At 43.9% G+C, this 23,412-nt stretch overlaps 1 protein-coding gene across 1 annotated transcript in view; it reads left to right on the forward strand.

The window, feature by feature from the left end:
• EYA1 (EYA transcriptional coactivator and phosphatase 1) overlaps positions 1 to 23,412 on the forward strand; it is a 274,836-nt gene that overhangs the window by 233,152 nt on the left and 18,272 nt on the right. The window contains exons 13-16 of the mRNA XM_006086365.3: positions 20,740 to 20,798; positions 20,904 to 21,064; positions 22,073 to 22,187; positions 22,306 to 22,427. Coding sequence (XP_006086427.1) covers positions 20,740 to 20,798; positions 20,904 to 21,064; positions 22,073 to 22,187; positions 22,306 to 22,427 — 457 coding nt within the window. The remainder of the gene's footprint in view (positions 1 to 20,739; positions 20,799 to 20,903; positions 21,065 to 22,072; positions 22,188 to 22,305; positions 22,428 to 23,412) is intronic.

The following is a 23,412-nucleotide window of genomic DNA, read 5'->3' on the forward strand; positions in this document are numbered from 1 at the left end:
TACTTTATGAAATAAAGTCAGTTGTTTTCATTGTAAAAGTCATTGGTCATCTTGTCAGTGACAGTTATTCATAAAAGCAATCACACTTTAATTTTGTTGCCACTCCAGGGAAAAGATACAAAGGGGAAATTTTGGACTTTTGGGTACTAATAAATAAGTTTGACAAGGTAAGGAACATGAGTGACAGGGGGACATAATTATCAAAGGAAATAGTAGTTCCCCATCAGAGAAGGGCGTAGACTTGGTGTACTTCTGGCTTTCCTGTTTCTAAGTCTGACTAGCATATCGTCTTACCAAAAGGTCTCTGTGTGCAACACGATGATGCTTAGATGGAAATCATTTTTTATGAATGACAGTATGGAACTGGAGGGTTTTTTCAGCTTCGTTAGTAACGTATGACTCTTTCTGACTGAATGGAGAAAGAGTTCTTTCTGTTGGATTTTTATGGGGAGGCAATCTGCAAACAGAGTGAGGACAGGCCTTCTGTATACAATAATGTTTCAGTTTAGCTTGCGTCGGTCAGTTCTCCTGGTAGGTTTTTCCACAATTAAAGGAAAATATTTCATCAAGATGGATATAAGTCTAAATAAAAATAAGGCGTAAGCTGATGTTTTCTCTTTCCGCCTGGTGTTAAGTGACCCCATTTCACAGGCGTTGGGGTTGCCAGCCCTACCACTCCCTCAGGGACCAGGGTTGGGAAGTAGCAGGCGCCCTCCTCTTGTCCTCGGTGAGACAGGGATCTGTGAGGGTGTCGTGTGCACAGTCCCCAGTCCATGTGAAGCCGTGTGGGAACTCCCTCCTGCACTCTCCTCACGCATTGGTGTTGTGGGTTGTGGGTTGTGGGTTGTGCATTGGTTAGTTAGAGGATTCTTTGGTGTCCGGATTAGAAGGTGAAGACTCCCACCCTTTCTCGGGCCTTCAATATGTAGACTCCTGTCCCAGGCCCCGTTTTCGAGCACCTGCTCTTGTAGCCTCTTGTGTTTATCTTTTCTGTTAAGAAAAGGTCTGGGACAGAAGGTTCTGGTCTCTGTAGAGCCTGGGTTTGATGAGTCAAAGGCCAAAAGAAGGCTCAGTGGACAGTCTCAAAGTCATGCCACACCTGAAAGGGAGAGCGCCGTAAGGATCGCTTTTAACAAAGCAAAGCAATTCGTTTCCCCTGGGTTTAATTCAGTCTTCAAATTTGCAGTAATATCTGATTACTGTTAAACGTAGGTTATCATCTCAATTGTTTTCATAGGTCTTGTTTGTAAGTCAATTTTCAGCTGGGAAAAGAATCTCTTTACTGTCAGCCACGCCCATGCTCAGTAGTTTCCATTGCAGGGGAAGCGTTCAGTAGATAGTGACCAGATGCTCCTGCTTCCAAAAGTGTCAACGTTTAAAACTAATTCAGAAGCTGATGTTTTGACTTGAAAAACATATACTTCACCTAGAAAGCACGTTAGTCTCTAGAAATGAACAGGAAGAACCTCTGGTGCCCAGGCTCCGGCCTGTGTGGGTGCTGGGGCTGGGATCCCGCTACCAGGGAAAGGGCCCTCTGCTTGCAAAGAAGACACTTGAGGAGGAGCCTACACTGTGCTCTCCTTCCCTCTGCACACAGCACCACTTACATGGAAGCGTGGGGCAGATCAGTGATTCCACACCAAACATCCGCGCGCACACACACACACACACACACGTATATGCCACTCAGCATGCTCAGCTCTGTCCACAGGCTTTGTATACGTATTTATTTTCTCCTGATCCATTTAGCAAACATAAAGGATCACACATTTGGTTTAATCCTCATAACATCCTCCATAGCACCCAGAATCCTGCCTTATACCATGAAATGTGTGTTTGTTAGGTTGAGTTCTTGTCTGTTATCTGAGAATACAATAGCGATTGCTCTTTCCTTTCCCACTGAAGGCAAGAGTTGACTTTGTCTCCCTACGTTTTAGGGTAGGTTGCTTGGCCTTGTCCATGTTTTTAGTTAACATAAATACCATCAACATCCTCAGTTTAGGGGCAAAATGAGTTTTTGAAGCAACCCATGTGTTTTAGACTCAATGAATGTGTATTGAATTTAACTATATTGTAACTGATAGCCAAAAAGAAACAATTCCCATATTTCATCCATTGTTATTACTACTGGATAATTTTAGGCATTCTTCTTATTTCTTCATCATTTTCCACAAGATTCTGTCATCTTTATCTGAAGTAAAAAATAGAAATATGAAAATGTATTCAAAGACTTTCTTAATTCTGATATTCATCAGAAAGTTAAGTCAAAGTATATAGCTTTTTAACGTAATAAAAGATATTTACCTAATACCAACAGCCAACATTGTTCTTAACAATAAAATAACAGAGGCAGATTATTATAGAAATGGAAACAAAATAAGGAAGCCCTCTGCTGGCTCCATTCTCAGCTTTGTCCTAGGAGTTTGGGACAGTGCATTAAGGAATAAACTACAATGAATAAAATGAAATTTAAAATATTATTTTTTGGAGATTTGACATATACAGGAAACTAAAAATATTTAGTGTCTAAACTAAAAAAGAGTCTATTACAATAGCCTTAGAATATATAATAGGCTTCAGAAAAGTTAAAGGTTATATAATTAAATTTAAAAATTAAGTCTTCTTTTATTATAGCCATACATGTAAACTTTTAATTAAATTATAATTTTAAATAGCAGTAACTACAAAATAAAAACAAAATTAAAAAAGATGAGTAGCAACTCATATAAGTAGCAGACATGAGAAAGGATATGAACAAATCACAAGAGAAAAGCATTCAAATTGTCAGCATAAAGAAATGAAAAGTGTTGTATTTCACTTCTAGTAATTGAAATGTCAAAGAGTAAGTGTCAGCCTCTTGGACATCACATTGGAAAGATTTAAAATCAGGAATATGGTCTACAATGCAGTCAGATGAACACTGTGTACACCGCTGATAAGGATATGGATTGACACAAGATTTCAGAAAAGCAGTTTGATAATATGTATTCAGTACCTTAATGTCTGATCCTTTTACTGAGTAATTCCACTTTTAGCTTATGTTCTAGAAAAGAGAGTTGTAGACAGAAAATTTATACAAGAGTAATAAGCATTCATTGAACACTTGTCCTAAATGCTCTACATACATCATTCCACTTAACCCCCTGATATTTCTATGATAAAAGCACCATTATTATCTCCATTTTATGGAGGAGCCAAGTGAAGCTTAGGGTGGTTAAAACAAGAGCTTGCCTAAGGTCACATGGCTGCTCAGTGGCAGATTCTAACTCAGGTCCAATACTTTCTTGAAGTCCACTCAGGCCCACACTGTATCTTCCAAAAGGTGATTTTTACCATTAAAATATAGAAATAATTTAAAGATCCACAAATAAATTAATAATAAAACATATAAGTACATCTTTATTGAAAAAATTTAAGACAATTTATTAAATATATGGAAAATATTCACAGTTCATTTCAAGTTCAAAAATAGACTGTATACTTCAGCATAGCCTTAGTGTTGAAATTTATGGCAGATTATTTGAAAATATATACTGTATGATTCCAATTATATGACGTTCTGGAAAAGGTAAAGCTATGGACACAGTAAAAAGGTCAGTGGTTGCCAGGGGTGATGGGGGGGGGGGAAGGGATGCATAGGATGAGTAGCACAGAGGACTTTTAGGGAAGGGAAACTACTCTGTATGATGCTGTGGTACCCAGAGAGTGTAGGGCAGCAAGAGCGAACCCTTGTGTAGACCATGGACTTTGGGTGACGATGATGTGTCAGTGCAGGTTCATTGACTATAGCAAATGTCCCCACTCTGGTGTGAGATGGTGATAATAGGGCAGGCGATGCATATGCGTATGGGGGGGGGAAGGGGGCAGAGGGTGAAGGGTAGGAGACAATAAGGGCTTTGCTGCCCAAATCACCCTGTAGCCTTCCAACAGAAATCCCAGCACAAAACACAACTAAATCAGCCGGGTTCAGTCACAAGTGCAGAGGGTTCCAGGCATGCCCAGAGCCTCTAGCTCTTTCCTCACTCTCACCTCCGCCCCTCCCAGTTTCTCCAGGGGAGGCTCACTGTGGACAGTTAAGAGCTCCCGTATCTGGCTGCCATCTCTCCTCCATGCTGTCCCTTCCTGGGAAATGAGGATGTTGGCTTCAAGTTAAAAAGACACGTGTTTCTCAGGTTGTGCCGAGCTTTCTCTCCTTGTGCCATCCTGGCCTCGTGTTTGGAAGAAGGGCTGGTGCGTGTGTGGTGAGGAGCAGAGCCCCCGCCCTGAGTGCAGCCAGGCGGCCGGCCCCTCACCGACTGGACCAGCCTGGTCCTTTCCCTGGTGAGGCAGGCGGCAGGAAGGCAGCAGGCTTCAGGGAAGCAATTCTCAGGTCAGGCAAAAAACACCAGCTTTGCCCTAACTGGTTTGGTTCAGTGGATAGAGCGGCGGCCCCAGTACTGAAGGGTCCTGTGGGTTTGATGCCAGTCAAGGGCACATACCTGGGTTGCAGGCTGGATCCCCAGCCCTGGTTAGGGTGCCTGCAACCAATCGATGTGTCTCTCTCACATTGATGTCTCTGTCTCTCTCTCTCTCTCTCTCTCTCTCTCTCTCTCTCTCCCCCTCTCCCTCTCTCCCTCCCTCCCTCCCTCCCTCCCTTCCACTCTCTCTAAAAATCAATGGAACAATATCCTCAGTGAGGATTGACAACAACAAAAAGCATGGGCTGTGAGTCCCTGCCGGCTGTGCACCCAGGCTTATCATCTCCAGGTCGCACATGGGGGACTTTGAAGGGAAGTGGTTTCTGCCCAAAGCCACCGGGTTAGGTCACAGTAAAGCTCAGCTGGGAACAAGGGCTTCCTATCCCAGATGTCACCGCCCTGACACCGAACTTCTCTAGCTGCTCACACACCAGCTAGCCCTCCTGAGCCACAGAGAGGACGCAGTGGCACTTGTGGTGTCACACGCTGATGTGGCACAGCAGAGCCCACCACCGGCGTTTGCGCTGATGGGGTCTTTGAAAGCTTTGTTGCCCTCTGTGTCTAACCAACAGCAGCTACTCAAGCGGCCTAAGTTCACTTTTGAAGAAGTTGGGAGATAGATAGGTAGGTAAACAGATTGGCCGGCAGGCGGACAGTAGACAGATGTGTGACTAGAAATCCCTGCCCTTGAACAGACAGAAATGGCATCCCAGCAGCCCCCGCATTACAGGAGAGGAGCTCCCGTGCTGTCAGTGTGCGTGTGCGCGCCATTCGGGACTCTGTGCTGGGCGTGGAGGAGGCGAAATATATCCGCTGCCCTCCAGGAACCCGGGCGCCCGATGGAGACAGAGAAGCAGGACAGTTGTGTCGCAGTGCGCCAGCCCCGTGATGGGGACGCACAGGACGGCAGTGGGTCTAAAGGCCAGTGGCTCACCCGATGGCTTTGCAAGGAAGTGGCAGCGGAGGGAGTGACATTCCGGAACAGAGTTTGAGCAGCTGTCAGTGCAGAGCCCACGTGGAGCGGTTGTGAGATGGGGAAGGGAGAGGAGCCAGGCAGGGACGGCTTTGCCCTTCGGCTAAAGAAGTCAGATTTCACACTGAAGGCAGGGTCACCCCTCCACGATGGAGATGAGCTGCGTCGTGACGTCAGAGGTGACGATAATCTGGGTGAGAGATCACGGGGTTTGTTTGTGGGGACAGAGTGCAGGACCAGATGTGAAAGCCATTGAGAAAGTCTCTGAAGGATTGGGAAATACACTCCACGCAGGGGAGAGGGAAGCGAGAGTCTGAGTTTCTGGCTTGAGCAATAAGGTAACCATGAAAAAAAAAAACAAACAAACAGGAAAACTGGCTGGCTTTGGAAGGAAGATGCTAAATTGGGTTTTGAGATGTAGAATCTGAAGTCCATGTTGGACCTATAGGTAGACTCCAGCGTGCATTGTGCGTGCAGGCCTGAAGCTCAGGAAAGAGAATTGAACTTGAAGAATTGAACGTGAAATTAGTTAAGACTCCCGGGAAGAATGTATTGAATGAAAAAGAAAAGTGAGTTCAGAGCAGGAGTCCCTTTGTGAAATTTTCCTTTGGAAACACAAAAATATGTATTGAAATTTCCAGATTGGGAAAAGTCAGTGACTCACTTAGAGTGAAGGGGGTCACTCTGGCAAACTGATCGTGAGCCTGCGCGGAAACTGCCTTCCCGGTTTTGCTGGTCTCTTGATTCTGGGGGTGAAGCAGCGGGAGGTGGTGTGGTCTCAGCAAAGAGTGAAGGCTTCAGGGATGGGCGAGCCGAGGTCAGTCCTCACTCTGATGATGAGTGACCTTCTCACAGCCAAGGCTAACCAGCCTCAGGGACGCACGGGGACACTGAGGACACAGAGGAGGACAGGGGTGTGGAGCCCATCCCAGGGCCGGCCCCTTGGTGAGCCTCACTGAACAGGAGCGCCTTCCCCTCGCAGCCTCGAATGCAATGCGCCGGCAGCGTCCACACAGTTGGCTGGGTGGCTGTCCGTTTATTTTAAAATCCCGTGAAGCTGACCTTCGGGTGTCGCAGATGACAGACCTTTTGTTCAAAGTCTTGATTTTGACAGGTGCTGGCTAATCTTGGATCTGGGAGAGTCGCTACTTTGTCCAGCCAGATTACCTTCCTAGGAAGTTTGCTTAGTCGAGAAAGGAATTCTTCTTTTAAAGTGCCCCGTGCAAGAGAAAGCCTGTTGCTTCAACTTCCCGAGAAGTGTTTAAGTTGCAGCCCCTGGAGACACTCCGTTTCCGCGGCCACAATGGAGCCTCTATCTGGGCAAAGCTCCGGTCCGCATGCTAAGGGACCTGCTAAGGCAGTGATGGCGAACCTATGACACGCGTGTCAGAGGTGACACGCGAACTCATTTTTTGGTTGATTTTTCTTTGTTAAATGGCACTTAAATATATAAAATAAATATCAAAAATATAAATCTTTGTTTTACTATGGTTGCAAATATCAATAAAGTTCTATATGTGACACGGCACCAGAGTTAAGTTAGGGTTTTTCAAAATGCTGACATGCCGAGCTCAAAAGGTTCGCCATCACTGTGCTAAGGAAACGCTCTCGGGCCTGGTTCCTTGCTGCTGACCGTGGGCTGCTCCTTCGTCAGGCAGGTGGAGGGCGGGCAGGGGAAGAGGATGCTGGATTTGGTGGACATGACTTTGTACATTCGCTTGCCTCTTCAGAAATAATTGCCTGAGAATTACCTTCCAGTATCCGCATTTTGTCCGAAAGTTAAACGGAGCTGTTATGTCCGAGATGTCATCCGCTTCGATTGGTGGGAATTGTTTGTTTTAAGCACATAGGCATGCAATCCTACTAGGCTTGTAGCTAAGATGTTACTTTAAGCAGAAAAAGGAGTAGCTTGGAAAATTCACAATTGAAGCATAGTGTTTATCAGCATGTGGGTGACAAGATTTTGTAGAGGTGTAGTGAAATAAGAATATTTTTCTTTTTAAAGTAGTCATTCTAACATTTACTTTAAAAGAGACGGGAAATTATTTTAATTCTAAGTGGCAAAAATGAATAATTCATTTTACTTACAATCACAAAGCTATTCAGTCACTCCTCATAACTGGTCCTGACCCTGTGGAAATCGACAAGGGCTTTTCCATAATCCAAGAGAAAATTTAAAAATTGAGATCAGAAACAGAGGAATTTTGTAAAAATGATAGTAAGCAAAACGATGATCCTGTTCTCAGGGAGCTTGGAATGGCATGAGCTCAGCATATGTAGGAGTCCTCAGAGAGATGCGGGCGACCCGGAGACGGCCATTGGGGGACTGACAGCCAGCAGGGCTTGTGGGCCAGGCTGTAGAGGAGAGAGTTCTAAGCAGATCGTATGAAATGAACAAGGCTCAATGATCTAAGTGATTAAAAAATCGGTTAAGGAAAATTTAATGTAGCCGAAGGAGGTAAAGAATGTCACAGACACGTCCACACAGGTGCATCCCAGGGGTCACTCACCAGAACACTCACGAAGCAGAGACGGGGCTGTGCGCCCAGTGTTCTTTTAGGTGCTGCCGATGGAGTTGGAGGAGGATGGATCGTTGTTGCTCCACTGAAGTTCATCATCCAAGGAAACTTGGAAACTGTCAGCCACTGCTTGGTCAAAAGAAATTTGAAACATGCATAAAATGGAATAGTATATGGCAACTTAAAAGAGAATATAGATGAGCCCTGGCCAGTGTGGCTCAGTTGGTTGGAGCATCATCCCATGCACTCAAGGGTCATGGGTTCGATTCCTGATCAGGGCACATACCCAGATTGTGGGTTCTATCCCCTGTGGGGATTCATATAGGAGGCGACTGATTGATGTTTTTCTCTCTCTCTCCCCCTCTTCCTTCCTCTGTCTCTAAAATCAATGAAAGCATGTTTTCGGGTGAAGATTTTTTTTAAAGATGTTATAGATGATTAATTGATATAAAAAGATGTTTATTACCTATTGAATGGAGGGGGAAGTAGCTACAAAACACGTATCTGGCTTTTACCTGCCTGTGGTGTGTATCTCCTACTAGCATGTAAGCTCTGTGAAGAACGTGAGAGACTTTGGGTAATGGGTTAATAGGAGGACATGAAGGACGGCGGAAGAATGTGAACAGTGGTTACTGCTGAGGGAGGCAATGGAAGTTTATTTCTTTATGTATTTTTCTGTTTTGCATGCATTTTTTACATGAGTATATTTCATTTTATAATCAGACAAAATAAATGTACTTTTATAAAACTAGAAGTAGTTAACACTTCAGTGACATAATGCGGTAACATTATCAGTTAATGTCTGATTGGGTCACCGAGTCTTTCAGGACTAAATCCTGGCTATCAGACTGTCTGGAAGCCTTCATTCAGTATCGTCTATGTGCTCGGCCCACATAGAAAATAAATAAGAAGAAATAGAATCCTATTTAGAAAATAAAGAGGGAGAAAAAGACACATGAGAAGTTCTCTCTTCCTTCACAGAGTTTACTACGTGATGGGATCCACAGAAGTTATCTCTGTGTTTTCATTTCCCCCTCCAGCAAATGTAGAGTTTTGGGGAGGATTGGAAATAACGTGTAATACACCTGGCACCGTGCCTGACACATAGCAGGCTCTCAATAGTTGTTGCTACTGTCATTCACACAGTGGGTGACAGGCGTACATCAGGGACTAAGAAAAGAAAGCAATAGAAGGGTAACAGGGGACATTGCTTTGACAGGAGAGAGAGGCAAGAGAGGCATCCAGCTAGCAGTAGATAAACTATCACCTTATGAAAGAGGGAGTGGAGGCCAGGCTGACTGAGACCGGCCTAGCAGGGGTATGCAATTGGCAGTGGGTGTGCGAGATAGACAGACAGTCATGGCACTGGAGAGGCAAGGTCAAGGCTCAATGGCATTGGAAAATAGTCTTTGCGATGTAATTTTTCTAAGGCATCTATTGAATACCTTCTGTTCAAAGGCAGAGATAGAAACAGAAGTGATATGTATCACCGGCCCCTAAGAAGCTTGTACTCCAGACATTGGAAATTGTATTTCCTGGTGGAGCAAACCTTTGAGAAAAACGTATCTGAATGAAGTGATGCACAGGATGGGTGGAAACAAGGACTAGACATGTGATGCTTTCCATTTCCATTTCATTTGTAAGAGATTCCGTTCCTTCCCGAGAGAAATTTATGATGCTCCCCTGTCCCCTCTCTCTCCAGCTCTTCCCCACATTTATGAAGCCTCGTTGGAAATATATGCCCTCATTTATTTTTGTGTGCTGGGTGCCTGGCGTGTGAGTAGGTGGCCTTTCATTAGTTGAACACATGAATGAAAGAATATAGAATGCACGTCCTATATGTTTTCTAGAGGTATTTCCACAGTTAATATATAACATATATACTATTAACGCCATATTGGTGGTATATAATATAGCATTTTCCTGAATAATAATATAAATTACCAAAACGACCAGGAATTGAACCCATGACCCTTCAGTGCCAGGGATGATGCTCCAACCAACTGAGTTACATTGGCCAGAGCTCGTCTATATTATCTTTTAATAATGCAAGGCCCCTATTTGTTGCTTTAAAAATGACATCATGGTTGCCGAAACTGGTTTGGCTCAGTGGATAGAGCGTCGGCCTGCGGACTGAGGGGTCCCGGGTTCGATTCCGGTCAAGGGCATGTACCTCGGTTGCGGCAAAACGACCAGGAGGCAGCTGGTCGATGTTTCTCTCTCATCGATGTTTCTAACTCTCTGTCCCTCTCTCTTCCTCTCTGTAGAAAACCAATAAAATATATTTAAAAAATAAAAAAATAAAAAAATAAAAATGACATCATGGGAAAAGAGGTTGTTTTCTAGGGAATGAGAATATGACTGTGGACAAAAGTTTTTCTTAGTTTTCCTTTCAGGCACCTCCTCCTCCTTCCCTGTTGACACCCCAGGGTTTGGGGTACCCCAGAACTCCCCGTGCTGGGGGAAACTTAACAGATAGGACAGTTCACACCAAAGTTAAGGGGCTTAACTAATGTCCGTTACCTGAAGTCTTTGTCTTATAAAAGACGATTCAAAAGGAATGACTTCAGGGGCTGGAATTTCAGACCCACTGATGCTGGGAAGAGAGGGAACTTTTTCAGTAAGGAAGTGCCCCGCGGAGGCCCCCTCTCCCCAGAGGGCTGACAGTGAGGGAGGTGATGATGGAACCTTCCTGCAGCTCAAGGGGGACCTTTTTTTTTAAGGGCCAATGTCCGGTCCTGCATACTTTTCTCTCCGGAGTCAATAATGATTATGTGGCAGAGGAAATCGGCTGGGAGGGCTCTTATTAACTTCCCAACTAAGGATGTTATTCTGAGCTACACATTCTTTCATACAAAATTGAGTATTTATTATTATAAAAATCATCTGGCTGTATGCTATAAGTTAACTAAAATTGATAATCTCTTCCAAACTTACAAATTTCACTCCTTCCCCCATGTATAAAAGTCACTTAAAACCTAAAGCCAAATACTTTCAAATATTTCTTTAAAAATTATGTTGACATAGAGTTTGCAGTTAAATAAAGATGAATCAATAGACATGGAATGGTCATGAACTGAAACCTCTTTATTTGTTGCAAACATTTAATTTTAGAGTGAAAAATTGCTCCAGAAAAACAACAACTTTCTTAAAATACGACATAGTCATATTATAGCATTAGTTCATTGTTTTATATGTGATCAAAACAGAAATATTCCGTGTAAGTTGAAACTTGTAGTTAAACACTTTGTGAATAAATTAGTACGTGATTCATTTTTTCCAAGTTAGTACATTATTTGGTTTTCTTCAAAGGAGGGTTAAAGGGAAAGCATTGCAGACAAGGATAAAAGAGTTCCTGGTCTGGGTACTTCTCCTTGCTTCTGGCGGCAAGTTTGCGATAAAAAGAATGATTTTTATGAGACTGTGATTACTCACAGCAAGAGTAGAGTTGGTGTCACGATGAAAGATTCTTCTACGTAGGTACGCTCAGCAGGAATAATAGATCTAAAAGGAAGGCGACAGGAGTTACAAAGAACACTCTTGCCGGTGACAAATGATGTTTGCAAAAGTCTGAGCAAACCCATCGAAGACTGAGAAATCCCTCAGCGTAAATCAAAGGTTTATTCTTAAGAGTAGTCTTGACTCTACATTTATATTTGATATATGCTGAGTTGTCTTTATTTTTTTTAAGGTTCTGGGTTATTTTTTGTATAGTCAGCCTTTAATATTTCCTCTTCATACTTTGTTTTATATTATATGACACAATTAAAAGTATGATATTTTTATTATAATCCTATACACTACAATTCGGCATATTACAAACACTCATGCATGGCCCTTAATTTGTAGTTGAAGGTATGGGACATTTTCACTCGTTCCTATACAAATTTGTAAAGAGCTAAATCTTCTGATACGAGCTGAGCCATAAGTGAGGCTCTGTCTTTGGCCATAACATGTGGGTGGGGCTTAAGAACACACTGAAACAGCATGTGCTGTTATTGCACAAAACATAACACACAGTAAAAATGGACCTAGTAGCATTAGATACCAGGTATTCGCTGGATATTTAAGTATAAGTAAATTATGTGTTGGTATCATTAGATCAAATTTAATATATGCCATAATTGTCACTGAAATTAATCCATTGCTTTTAGAGACACAATAGTGAGCTGTTTTTGAGTAAGCCCGTTTGGTTTTGAAAGCTTTTTTCAGTTCTTTCTGGATTTTTTAGTAAGGCTTTCTTTTCCTCACCCGAAGGTTCAGAGTGTGAATAAAGACAAATGTATTTCATGTAATCACATGGTAGAGAAGGTATTCGTGGTGAGAAGGAAGGAACTCTGGGCAGAGTGGCACTGACATAGATTTATTAACTCTGCTGCTGGCTAAGAGGAATCATCTTCATGTAATTCCTTTGGATTTCTTTGAGCGACACGCTCAGGTGATGTTATCATGACATCTTATTTTCAATGGGCAGATTTTAACGGGAATTGGTATTAGAAGAAAATACTAAAATGTTAAAAGTAAGCTTGAGTGTTGTTTCATTTAGCGATCTTAAACATTTACCCTAACTTCCTGTACAGGTAAATACATAGCTTAAGCACTTTGAGTACAGGTGAATACATAGCTTAAGCACTTCGACTTACCTTTTGCCTTAATATGCCATCTTCACGTACCTGCGGTAAAGATTTTATTCTCTAACTTTTGTGAACATCCATCTACATAGAATCATATTGAAATCGCTAATCTCTTACCTTTGTTGAAACTACTGTTATTCAAATCTTGGATTTCGAGTATAAGCACTAGGTCTGACTAATGTAAACATAATTCTAGTAAGGTAAGCCCTACAGGATATTGTAACACTATTAAAATACTGCTTTGTAAGTAAGAAACAATAATTAAAAGCAGTGTTTGTCTTCACAAACTGCATCTTATTACCAAATCGCAAAAATAGACGTTAAAACTCCTCTTATCAGTTTCTAAGATTTGAAATTTCCCCCCAATTGGTTTCTATAGTTGTATCATCCAATCAAAACAGATTGGGATGTTTAAATATTGGCTCACAACACATGTTAGTGCCCATGCTATGCCAATGCTACGCCGAGTAGATGGTGTCGAGTGGGAATTTAAATGTGACCAGGTATGTTTTAATCCCTCAACTCGCATTTCCCCAAATTGTCAAAAGTAATGAGGCAGATTTCAAAACCTCCTTTGTTCGTCTCCTGTGCCTTAGCCATGGGAAACCTGCGCCCTTTCTTCTGCAAGGAAGTGTGCGGTGGGAAAGCGAGGGCCATCAGAAGGTTTTGAGATGCACCCCAGACAGGCAGGAGGGCTGCCAGCCCAGCCCAGCGCTTGCAGCCGCTCCTGGAAGGGCACCAGGGCACAGCAGTGCAAACGCTCTTTGTGACGTCTGTCTGAGTGAGGGCTGGGGCCCAGCTGTAGAAAGCACATTGGAATGATATTGTTGCACATCAGTAACGTATACACACACAGTGCGTTGATTGAACAGTCTCCGCTGTGCAGGGAGAAAACCGCCAGGAAAAACCTGGTTTCTGCAGATGTACTGACTCGTGGACAGAATTTCTTAACCAGAGAGACTGACGTGCGGAACCTGATTGTCGGTGAATTTGAAGCGGGATTGTACACATATTTCCCACCAACGGGTTTGATTCTGGACTACCCATGGCCCCGACATAGAATTTCTACATCACAGGGAATCTCTAGGGGTGACCCATTTTACCTTATTTTTCCAAAGAAGTTACGAAAATATCTAGGGGGAGTCAGGAGTTATTTCCAAAAGCCACTGTGGACATCACTCCCCTCAAACCTCTGCCACTCCCGACCTGGTCACCCGGAAGGCCATCTGGACAGTTTTGATTTTCTGTGAGAAAGAGGGGAGTGTGGGCAGATCCACAGGGGGCTGTTCCCCCCTTTTCCTTTTCGAGCATTGCCGACCACTTGTCAAAGCTTTCCGGCAATTTGTGAGTTTGCCTCTAATGTACTAGAAATACTCCTGCAATCTGTCTCACCTTTTTGTTTGTTTGTTTAGAAACAAAAGGAAAACTTATTTCCAGGAACTTGTAGATGTCGAAGGTCTCCAGCGCGTATCTGTAGTGTTCAGTGGGGAGGTCAGAGCAGGGGAGCTAATTGCTCGATGACTGAAAGGAAGGACAGGGGACCCATCCTCATGCCCTCCCAGCGGTCTCAGCAGACACACTCCTGTAGGGACACAAGGAAATAGCTCGTCCTCTAGCCACTCCTTTCTCCTCCCGTTTTTTACTTTGTAAAGGGAGGCGTTGAAACAATTAGCTGGCAGGATGCTGTTAACTTCCTCCTGGTCCATTTGGGGAATGGAGCAAATAGAGCCCCGGTCAGCAGGATTCGGGCTTGTATAGTTCAACTTCTCCCAAGACGTGGTGGTAACATTTTCATATTGTTCCCTTTCATAACATGCAGCCAACCTCAACGTCTTCGTGGAGTCTCTGTTTATTCAGAGACTCCAAGTTTACGTGGAGTTTATGTTTCTAGTGTCGTGTTCGGGGCTGCAGCGCCCCAGCGAGCTGGCTGTTCCGTCACTGTGCTTGGCACAGATGCAAGACCCATGGTGACGGCCTTAATTCCTTTTATTAACTTTCCTAAACTAACTTGAATGGTAGGGTGTATTTTTACATCATTATGGCACAAGTGAACGTCTTGGGGGAAAAAGTACAACCACGACGGTATCAAAGCAGAATAAATATTTGCAGAAAAATTCAGCCATAACTTAATATTTTGCATATGAGCCCTGAACAAAATCGGAGTGACTCCTGGGGCTTGGTCCCAGAGAGCATGTCTGTGGCCCGGCCCTGGAAGGCCAGAGATGATGATGGATCAGAAGAAGGTCAGCTTGGGTGGCAGTGCCAAGAATAATGACAGACACGACCAAAAAGGCAGAATAACAGCACACCCCGAGTTCTGAGAGCGAGTGTGCCTTTGCGCATGGCGGCTTTCTTCCCACTCCCAGCACCGAAGCTGGTGTTCGGCTGCTCCACATGTTGGCCGTTCCCGCTCCCCCCCCCCCCAAATCCATGTGGGCACTTGCTAACCCATGAGCACTTAGATCTGGAGCTGAGGACCGGCGCTCACCGAGGCTTGCTAATTTTATTCATTTACTCCTCTGCGAAGCACAGGCCATGGACCCTAAAGGGCGGCCACCAAGGGTAGGCCCCGGTCCCCTGGTCGATTGGCTCATGGGGTTTACCTGGAAGATGACGGGGGTCAGCCCTGTGGAGCGGAGGTTTGCATGTAGCACCGGAGAGCTCAGCACCGAGCCTCTCTGATCGTCACCACCTGCCGTGACTGTGGCCACATCCTTGTTCCTGGGCCTCAGACCTCCTGTTTGGGACGTGCTGTGTCAACACCACACTAATGCTTATGCTCACACCACCTACAACTGTGCTCTGTACCCTGGCAAAGACCTGGTCACCACAATGGCGCTCCCTCCCAAGTGCCAGTCATCGAAAGGCCTGGTGGTGAGGAGGAGGGGGCTCCTGGCCGGGGCTGTGGTCACAGTGCTGGGCACAGGCGGGAGTGGGGCGGACACGGGAGGCTACGCGTGGGAGCTGGGGTCCTCTAAGCTCAAAACAACGGAAAACCTAGGTCGCGGTCACTGTGTGGAGGGGCAGCTGTCCGCTTGGTGTGACATTGAGGGAGCCTGGGAGTTGGGGTCTGAGACCCAGTGTCTCAGCACTCCCCTTGCATTCCTTAACTTCTCTGCATCTTCACTTCTCATATCTGTAAAATGGGTTATAACATGAAATGCCGTTGTTTTCATTCCAAATAAGTAACATAACAAAAATCGGAGTCTGTGTGAAAAATATAGGAAGGAGCCTGCAGAACCCCCACAGAAGGGCAAAATATGAATCTTAATTATCAAGGAATACAAATTGTCACACGGGAGACTGGCAGGCAGTGCCAGCGGGCGGCGTATCCCTGGGGCTGTAGGATTTGGCAGAGGGAGGGCCCCACTGCAGCCGGGGAACAGTGGGCGGAATGCTTTAGCGGCGCCTAAATTCATTGACTGGTTGTAACCTTTTGGTAGCCCTGGCCCGCCTCTTCCTTAGGTGTGTTTGTGCTGGGGTGGGTGTGCTGTGGGGGGGGACGTGACATCGGCTAAACAACAGCGTCAAGTACATATCCCTCGGCTGCTGACTTGATACAGAGCCTTTATGCAAAATATGTTGTCGATTTGACACCCCCCCCCGCCCCCGTCTTTGATCCCTAACCAGCCCCAGAGGAGCTCTCACAACTATTACTTGGGGGGTAAAGGATCTTTCTTCCAGAGCCTTCCCTCTCAGCTCTCGGGACTCATGAGCTCCCCAGTTCCGCTGCCTCTACCTCGGGGTGTTTCCTAGGCAGAAGGGCAGCTTCTCCATTGAGTGCCGCCGCCCAGCCCACAGCCGTCGGAAGGAGAGGCCCCGCATTGGCAGTCTGGGGTCACAGAGCCGGATTTTGTTTCTGTGGCCACAGCTTGGTGGTTGTGAACCATCTCTAGTCATCCACCGTTTCTCTTTGTTCGATTGCTTTCATCACAGAAGCAACAAGGATGAACGGTGGGCCCTGCTCTCCCTCCCTGATCCAGCAAAATAGAATTTCCGTTTTTCAGACACACACCCTCCCCCTTGGACTAATAGAAGTCAGCCATGCAGCAGGAGGGTGTTCCTTTGGGTTTCAGGGAGGTTTTGCAGCATTTACCACACCTGGAATTGTCAACTGTGCAGTGAATTAACGTGTCTTTTCTGTTAACCTGTAGGTGCCTACAGTGCAGGGACTCATCGCTTACTAAAACTCCCAGAGCCAGCTCCTTGCTGTTCCCTGCCAGCCATTTAACGCTTCCCCTCCGGACTCTCCCCTCTGCTCCTCCCTCCTGCCCTGGCCTCAGGGCCTTTGCACATGCTCTTTCCTTGGCCTGAAGGCCCTTTCCCCAGGCACCTGCGCAGCATTGCATGTTTCCCTAACCTGCTGTAGTTTTTCTCCTTAGCACTTCGCACTGTCGGTCATGGTGTGCATTTCGCATGCTTTCTTGTGTTGCCGTGCCTGTCCCATTAGAATGTTAATTCCAAAATGGCAAGGACCTTGGTCTGTTAATGGTATGTCCTTAGCATCTAGAATAGCACCTAGAACATAGTAACCCCTTGATAATTAGATACTTGAATCAGTGACCACCTTTCTAAGCTAAGGCACCCATTAGCCAGCTGGGATGGGTGTTGAGTTCAAACTCTACCAGGAGTCCAGGGAATTGCTACTTCGGCCCAAGTGAGGCCCAGGCCAGACACGGAAACAGGTTGGGGGTCCCTGATGCATCTCAAGCCTCAACAAGATAGATTATTGCATAAAATATGCTCAACTAGCTGAACTGGCCCTGGGGGCCCCTAGACCTGTGCATGCTGCCTTAGGATGTGGGTTCAGTCGTGACTGAGCTCCTTCAAACCCTCTCAGGACTTTTTGGAGGTTTACTTCAAAAGCCCGTTTTCAGCACATCCTGTCTCTTTGGAATAGAAGCTTATTTCCCATGGAAGTCTGTATGTTCTGCCCTCTGTGCGGGAAGCACCAGAAGTGGGGGTTTTAGGAATACATTCTGGCACCTATAAATAGGGGACGCCCCCCTTCCCGTCTCCTATGTCTGGGTCCGTCCAGTGGGGCTTTCAGCTCTGCTGTTGTTTCAGTGGGCAGGGCCCCCTCTGCGCCCCTCCCCTCCCTCAGGGATCTGATTATCGGATTTAAAACACATTTGGCAACTAAAAAACAACCAAGTCCAGAAAGCAGAAATGAAAACCTAAAATTAGGCTCTGAAGACAAACAACAACAAGATGCAGGAGACAGTTTCAGGGCTGTTTCATCCCCAGGGAGAGAGATTGAGGATTTCAGAATGTAGGGACCTGCAGCTTCTAGTCTCAGAGCGGGTACACCCAGCACAGTTCCCGCGTCACGCAGCTCTGCTGTGAAACGTTTCAGTGTCTTAATAGTCTCCATTTTTTTCAGGAATTAAAGTTCTCAGTAGGTAAGCATCAAGATAGTAACATTACAGTTTCTCATTAAAATTTCCTAAAAACCACACACACATAGCTTATTTCTCAAAACATTTATACCATTATTCATAAACTCATACAAAGACTTACAGGTGATGAATCTTCAGTATGTACCTTATTGATTAGAAATCTGTGCAAGATGGTGTTTTCCTATTGCTAAGTGAAACGAGCAGCAACACAGTTAACGTAGACACTTTAGTGGCCTGTGTGTTTTTAATTACTGGGGTGCTAATTGGGCCCTTTAAACAATGCTCTTGATTTTTCCATCGATTGTCACTGCAATCATTCTACACAAAGTCTCCTGATAAGGGGGGGTTTCCTTGTTGCCACCACAGGGAACTCTTCGTTAATCCAGTCACTGGGAAGTGAGTTTGGTATCTGCAGGTAAAAGCTAAGCGCCATTGACATTTAATTAGGGCCAAGGAAGATATTGAGCAAAACTTCAAATGAGGCCTCAGCCTGGGGACAGAAAGTCTCCAATCCAGCTCGAAGGAGAAAACAAACACAGGATGTGGGGGGACAATAGCAACAGTGGAGTCATTAACAGTCATGATCAGATAACTGACTGCTCTGTTGGTAATGGGGATTTACTGGGCTTTAGTCTAAGAAAAGCCTCTTAACACCCCTCTTTTCCAAAGAATTCCCCCCACCCCAGAGTCAACCTAATAACTGTAGGTCAACTTGGATTCCTTGAAATCCATTCTTCTCCACATCTCTTTTCCTCTTGTAGTTGCTTGACTTCCTCCTGTCTGTTCTTTATCCCAAGAGAGAAAAATTACTATGGCTTTTTGGTTCGGTTTGTGGGTATGATTTTTTTTTTTTTTTGGTACACGAACCAAAGAGTTATTTACCAACAACATAAAAAAAAAAAACACCACTGTATTTCTGACTAGGTGAATGGCAGAAACTCCTACCCATGATTTAGAATCTCTTCAAAGCCAGAATAAGTATGTTGTAAAAAAAACAAAACAAACAAAATCCCACAACTAGTATTCACCTTCAGAAAGACCATGAAAGGAATAAGTCTGAGAAGGTCCCAAACGTGTTTTCCAGAAATGGCCTGGTCTTCAAATGTGCAATTCATCGTCCACATGTGAGGCCTCCTGGACTGGCTTTTCCTTTTTTCTTATCTGAGGTTATAGACCTCGGGAGAGCAGGGGAGGGTTACAAGGTCAAAGTCTTTTCCTCCCTAGTACTTGCTGCTTGCTGGGAGCGGGTTGCCTGGAAAATAGATGCTTTAGAGAAGAGGTTGGGGTCAGGGTTTTAATTTTGTTAAGCAACAGCTGGTTTGAGTTTCCTTCCATTTCTATCTCCTGCTCCCTTCCTCACAAATCCATGGAGAGCAAAGAATTTGTTCAGAAGGAACCGGCAACATAAAAATACACCTCCTGTCACTGTGGTGCTTGGTGAATGCTGTCTTGGTTGCAAACTGAATGTTAAGATTTTATAAAATGATCTCTTTAAGGAAATGTAACCAGACCTTTCATCAGAAACTTTCAAAATATAGGGCGTATGCCTGGAAATTTCTCTTAATAATATTTTTGAACTAAAACTTTTAGGGAAATAAGTATACTAAAGGCCTCTGGGGTATTCGGAGCCTGAGTGCAGAGAGAAGACTCATGACTGAAATATGAAAGCATGCCAAGGATGTGTTGCTTCTTTCTGGACTGGAGACCTTGTCTGTCTCCAAATTAGTGTGCCTTCACTTGTTCAGCAAATGTTTGTTGGATTCTGCTTTGTTGAGTTGTGTGAGATCGGTTCTTCCCACAACTCTAAGGCTGTGGGGACCCAGGGGGTAGGTACAGGGTGCTCATGTGCTAACAGGTGCCTGGTCCAATACAGCTTGAGCCCACAATTATGGCATCCTCTTCTAACAAGTTCACATATGGTTTGGGACTGAAAAATCAAAAAATCAAGTCTGTTCAAATAACATTATTCTATAATAAACTCATAAACCTAATGCTTAAAATTAGTATGTAATAATAGTGAAACGGTAAAAAATAGGAGTAAAAAATAAATAAAAAACAGTGCATGATTTGATTTTTTTCATTTGGGTTGTGAAGTCTCCCATGCTTTTTTCCTCCTACACTTGCAAACACAGAGAGAGGGAGAGGGGAGAAGGGGGAAAGAGACAGAGAGAGAGAGAGAGAGAGAGAGAGAGAGAGAGAGAGAGAGAGAGAGAAGGAATAAAACTCGCATCTCTCAAATCAATGGCAAACCAGTAACAGATTTTTTTGTCTGGCCTCCTCAGCACACTGGCCTCGGGCTGTGTTGGTGTGTGGCTCGACAGCAATCAGAGGTCATAATTTCATTGGCAGTTAGCATCAGGTTTAATTTTTCTAGCATGTTACATTTACCGAAATGTCTGGTTTCAGTTATGGGAAGGCATTGACTGAATCAGCTCTGAGCAGCATGGTGTCCTCAGGTACCTGAGGTTTATGGAACACATATGCTAATTGTTTTCAATCACTTTCCTTTCTAAACACAAAAATGTGGTTTCTGAAGCCGAATAACAGTAGTCCTTAATGACACTGCTCTTTTCTTCTATTAGAAGAGGACCTGAAGTAGGTAAAAATGCCGATTTAACAAGACTGCCACCTACTGATTGACATAGTTGGAAAACAGTCCAATTAAAGTTGTGCGTTTTTTTTTTAAATAACTCTGTGGTTTAAAAAAAAGTAAATGCTTTTTGAAAAATGACATGTAGCGTTTTAATTGCATTTTAGGAATGTGACCAAGTTCATATAGATGATGTCTCTTCAGATGATAATGGGCAAGACCTAAGGTGAGCGCCTAGAAATGTGATCGACTCCATTTTATAGTGTAATTGCTCAGCTAATTAAGATCAACTTGCTTTGGTTAACTTTGGGCTTTTCTTGCATCTAAATAGCACATATAACTTTGGAACAGATGGCTTCCCTGCTGCGGCCACCAGCGCTAATTTATGCTTGGCGACCGGCGTGCGCGGCGGTGTAGACTGGATGAGAAAGTTGGCTTTCCGCTACCGACGAGTAAAAGAGATCTACAACACCTACAAAAATAATGTCGGAGGCAAGTGACAGTCACCAGTATCTCGCTGGGTTAGTTAAGACAGCCTAGATAAAATTCTCAGAGCACCACACACTTTTGTGTCATGATTTTTTGATATAACTTTTTTAAGAGCAGTTTTGTCTGACCTGTGATTATTTCACTGTGACTTAGTGACAGGAATACTAGACTAAAGCCAGCTGCCCTGGCAAGTCTAGTCTAGTCCTGGCTCCATGAGTTAATAGTAGGTGTGTGATCTGGAGTAAGTTTCTTGACCTCTGTGACATTTCGTTGTCCTTCCAATGAGGTGGGATTAACAGTCTTTGCCCAGATGACTTGAGATGGCTTGTAAAAAGCTCCTTCTACCCAGTGGATGCTCTGAGCAGTAGGTGCTCTTGTATTAGTTTGGATCTTTTCATTGTGGTTCAAAATGGCTTTAGCACAAAAGGGAATGTTGTGGCCCAATAATGAACATGTCGGGGTGGTGTTGGTTTCCAGCATGGCGAACTCCAGGTGCTCAAACGATGCCATCAAGAATCTCTTGCCTAGTTTTTCCTCCAGGAATCATTCTAGGTCAGTCCCTCCCAGAAGGTGGCAACGATGACCACTGGTACATCCAGCTTTATATGCAACCATTGCTTCTACTGGGTGGAGAAATATCTTTCCCAATGGATTCAGCAAAAGTTCCAAGATTGACTTTCCCTGGCCAAGCCATGGTCATGCTCCTACCCTGGGAGCCAGAGGGTAGGGTTGGCTCTGTCCAACTACATGGTTAGAGGAATGGGTGTGAGTAGGCTCCCCAAAGAGAAGAGATAACTTCTATCACCAGAAGAAGAGATGCTAGGAATGTACACTCAACAGATGTTTCCTACAATACTAAATACTTGTCAAATGAATGCTACTATGTGAAAAATGACTTGGTCTACTATAAAGCTTGAGGGTGGTAGTAGTAGCAGCATCACATGTTTATGATTTATAACGTGGAACAGACACACTGGTAAGGAAGTAGTTCATGTGCTTTTGAATCCATAGGTCTGCTCGGTCCGGCCAAGAGGGAGGCCTGGCTGCAGCTGAGGGCCGAGATCGAAGCCCTGACGGACTCCTGGTTGACATTGGCCCTGAAAGCCCTCACACTCATTCACTCCAGGTAAGCGCGCCCCAAGCCCCTTCATGGTGCTTTTGCTGGGAAATGAGCTGTGCTAACACTTGTTCATTTTGGAGATTTATTTTTCAAGTCTTTTTTTTTGTTCTTTCTGTTCTCATAGGACAAACTGTGTGAATATTTTAGTAACAACGACTCAGCTTATCCCAGCATTGGCGAAAGTCCTGCTGTATGGATTAGGAATTGTATTCCCTATAGAAAATATTTACAGTGCAACTAAAATAGGTGAGCTGCTTTTGTTTTGTTTCACAATGGACTCTTCTTCCTCAGGCTTTAAAAATGAAAGGCATTAAATGAGACTTTTTTCCAGAATGCTAGATGCCAAAAAAACTAGAAGAATAATTTAACCAATTTTATTGTCAAAATTGGTTTTGGACATGAAGAGAAATATAAATCATAACCCGTGTAGTTTTATTCAGAAAATTTCACTTTACTGGCTAACATTAAGACCTACGCATTTTAGCTACAGCCAAGTTAGCATCAATTCTAGATTATCTTATTTTTCTTTAGGCAACATCATAAAAAAATCTTATAAGCTAAAACAAATAGTAGTATTGAAATATACAAAGTAGAAATGAAACAATTCTAATAAGAGCTTTATTTAAATTATTGCTGGAACTATTTTTTGCTTTATTTTAATTCAACACATGTAAACCATTGAGTTCCCATTTTTGTTATGGGGATACAAAAAATTAAGTTCTTGCAAAAAATGAAACATAACTGGAGAAAGAAAACGAAAGTAAAACTTAGAATACAAACCAAGACAGAATGAAAGTGGGATGAAAAGAAGACATGGCTCTTGTTCTTAGAGAATTCACTATCTAACAGGGGAAGCAGGCAGCTAACTAACTATAATGACGAAGAAATATGTAAATGAGCATTTATCAAGTATTTATTAGAGCCCAGAACTCTACTAAGCATTTTACATATTAAAATCAATCTTCACAGCCTTTGCATTTTACAAATCAGGAAACTAAAGCTTAGAGACTTAAGTAAATCGTTCAGGTTGATAGTAAAGAAAATGGACAAACTAGATCTCTGATTCCAAGGTCTAGACACCTTTCCACATCCTAGGAGGTCCTTCCACTAAGTGCCTGAACATGTACTTCATTGAGGAAACATTCACTTCCCCCCAGGAGGGGGCAGAGGACAAATGTCAGTGAAAGCTAAAGGGAAGAACTGGTATCTGAGCTGGGTATAGAACAGTAAG

This window comes from Myotis lucifugus, unplaced genomic scaffold (genome assembly GCF_000147115.1).
Source record: "Myotis lucifugus unplaced genomic scaffold, Myoluc2.0 scaffold_27, whole genome shotgun sequence".
Taxonomy (NCBI): Eukaryota; Metazoa; Chordata; class Mammalia; order Chiroptera; family Vespertilionidae; genus Myotis; species Myotis lucifugus.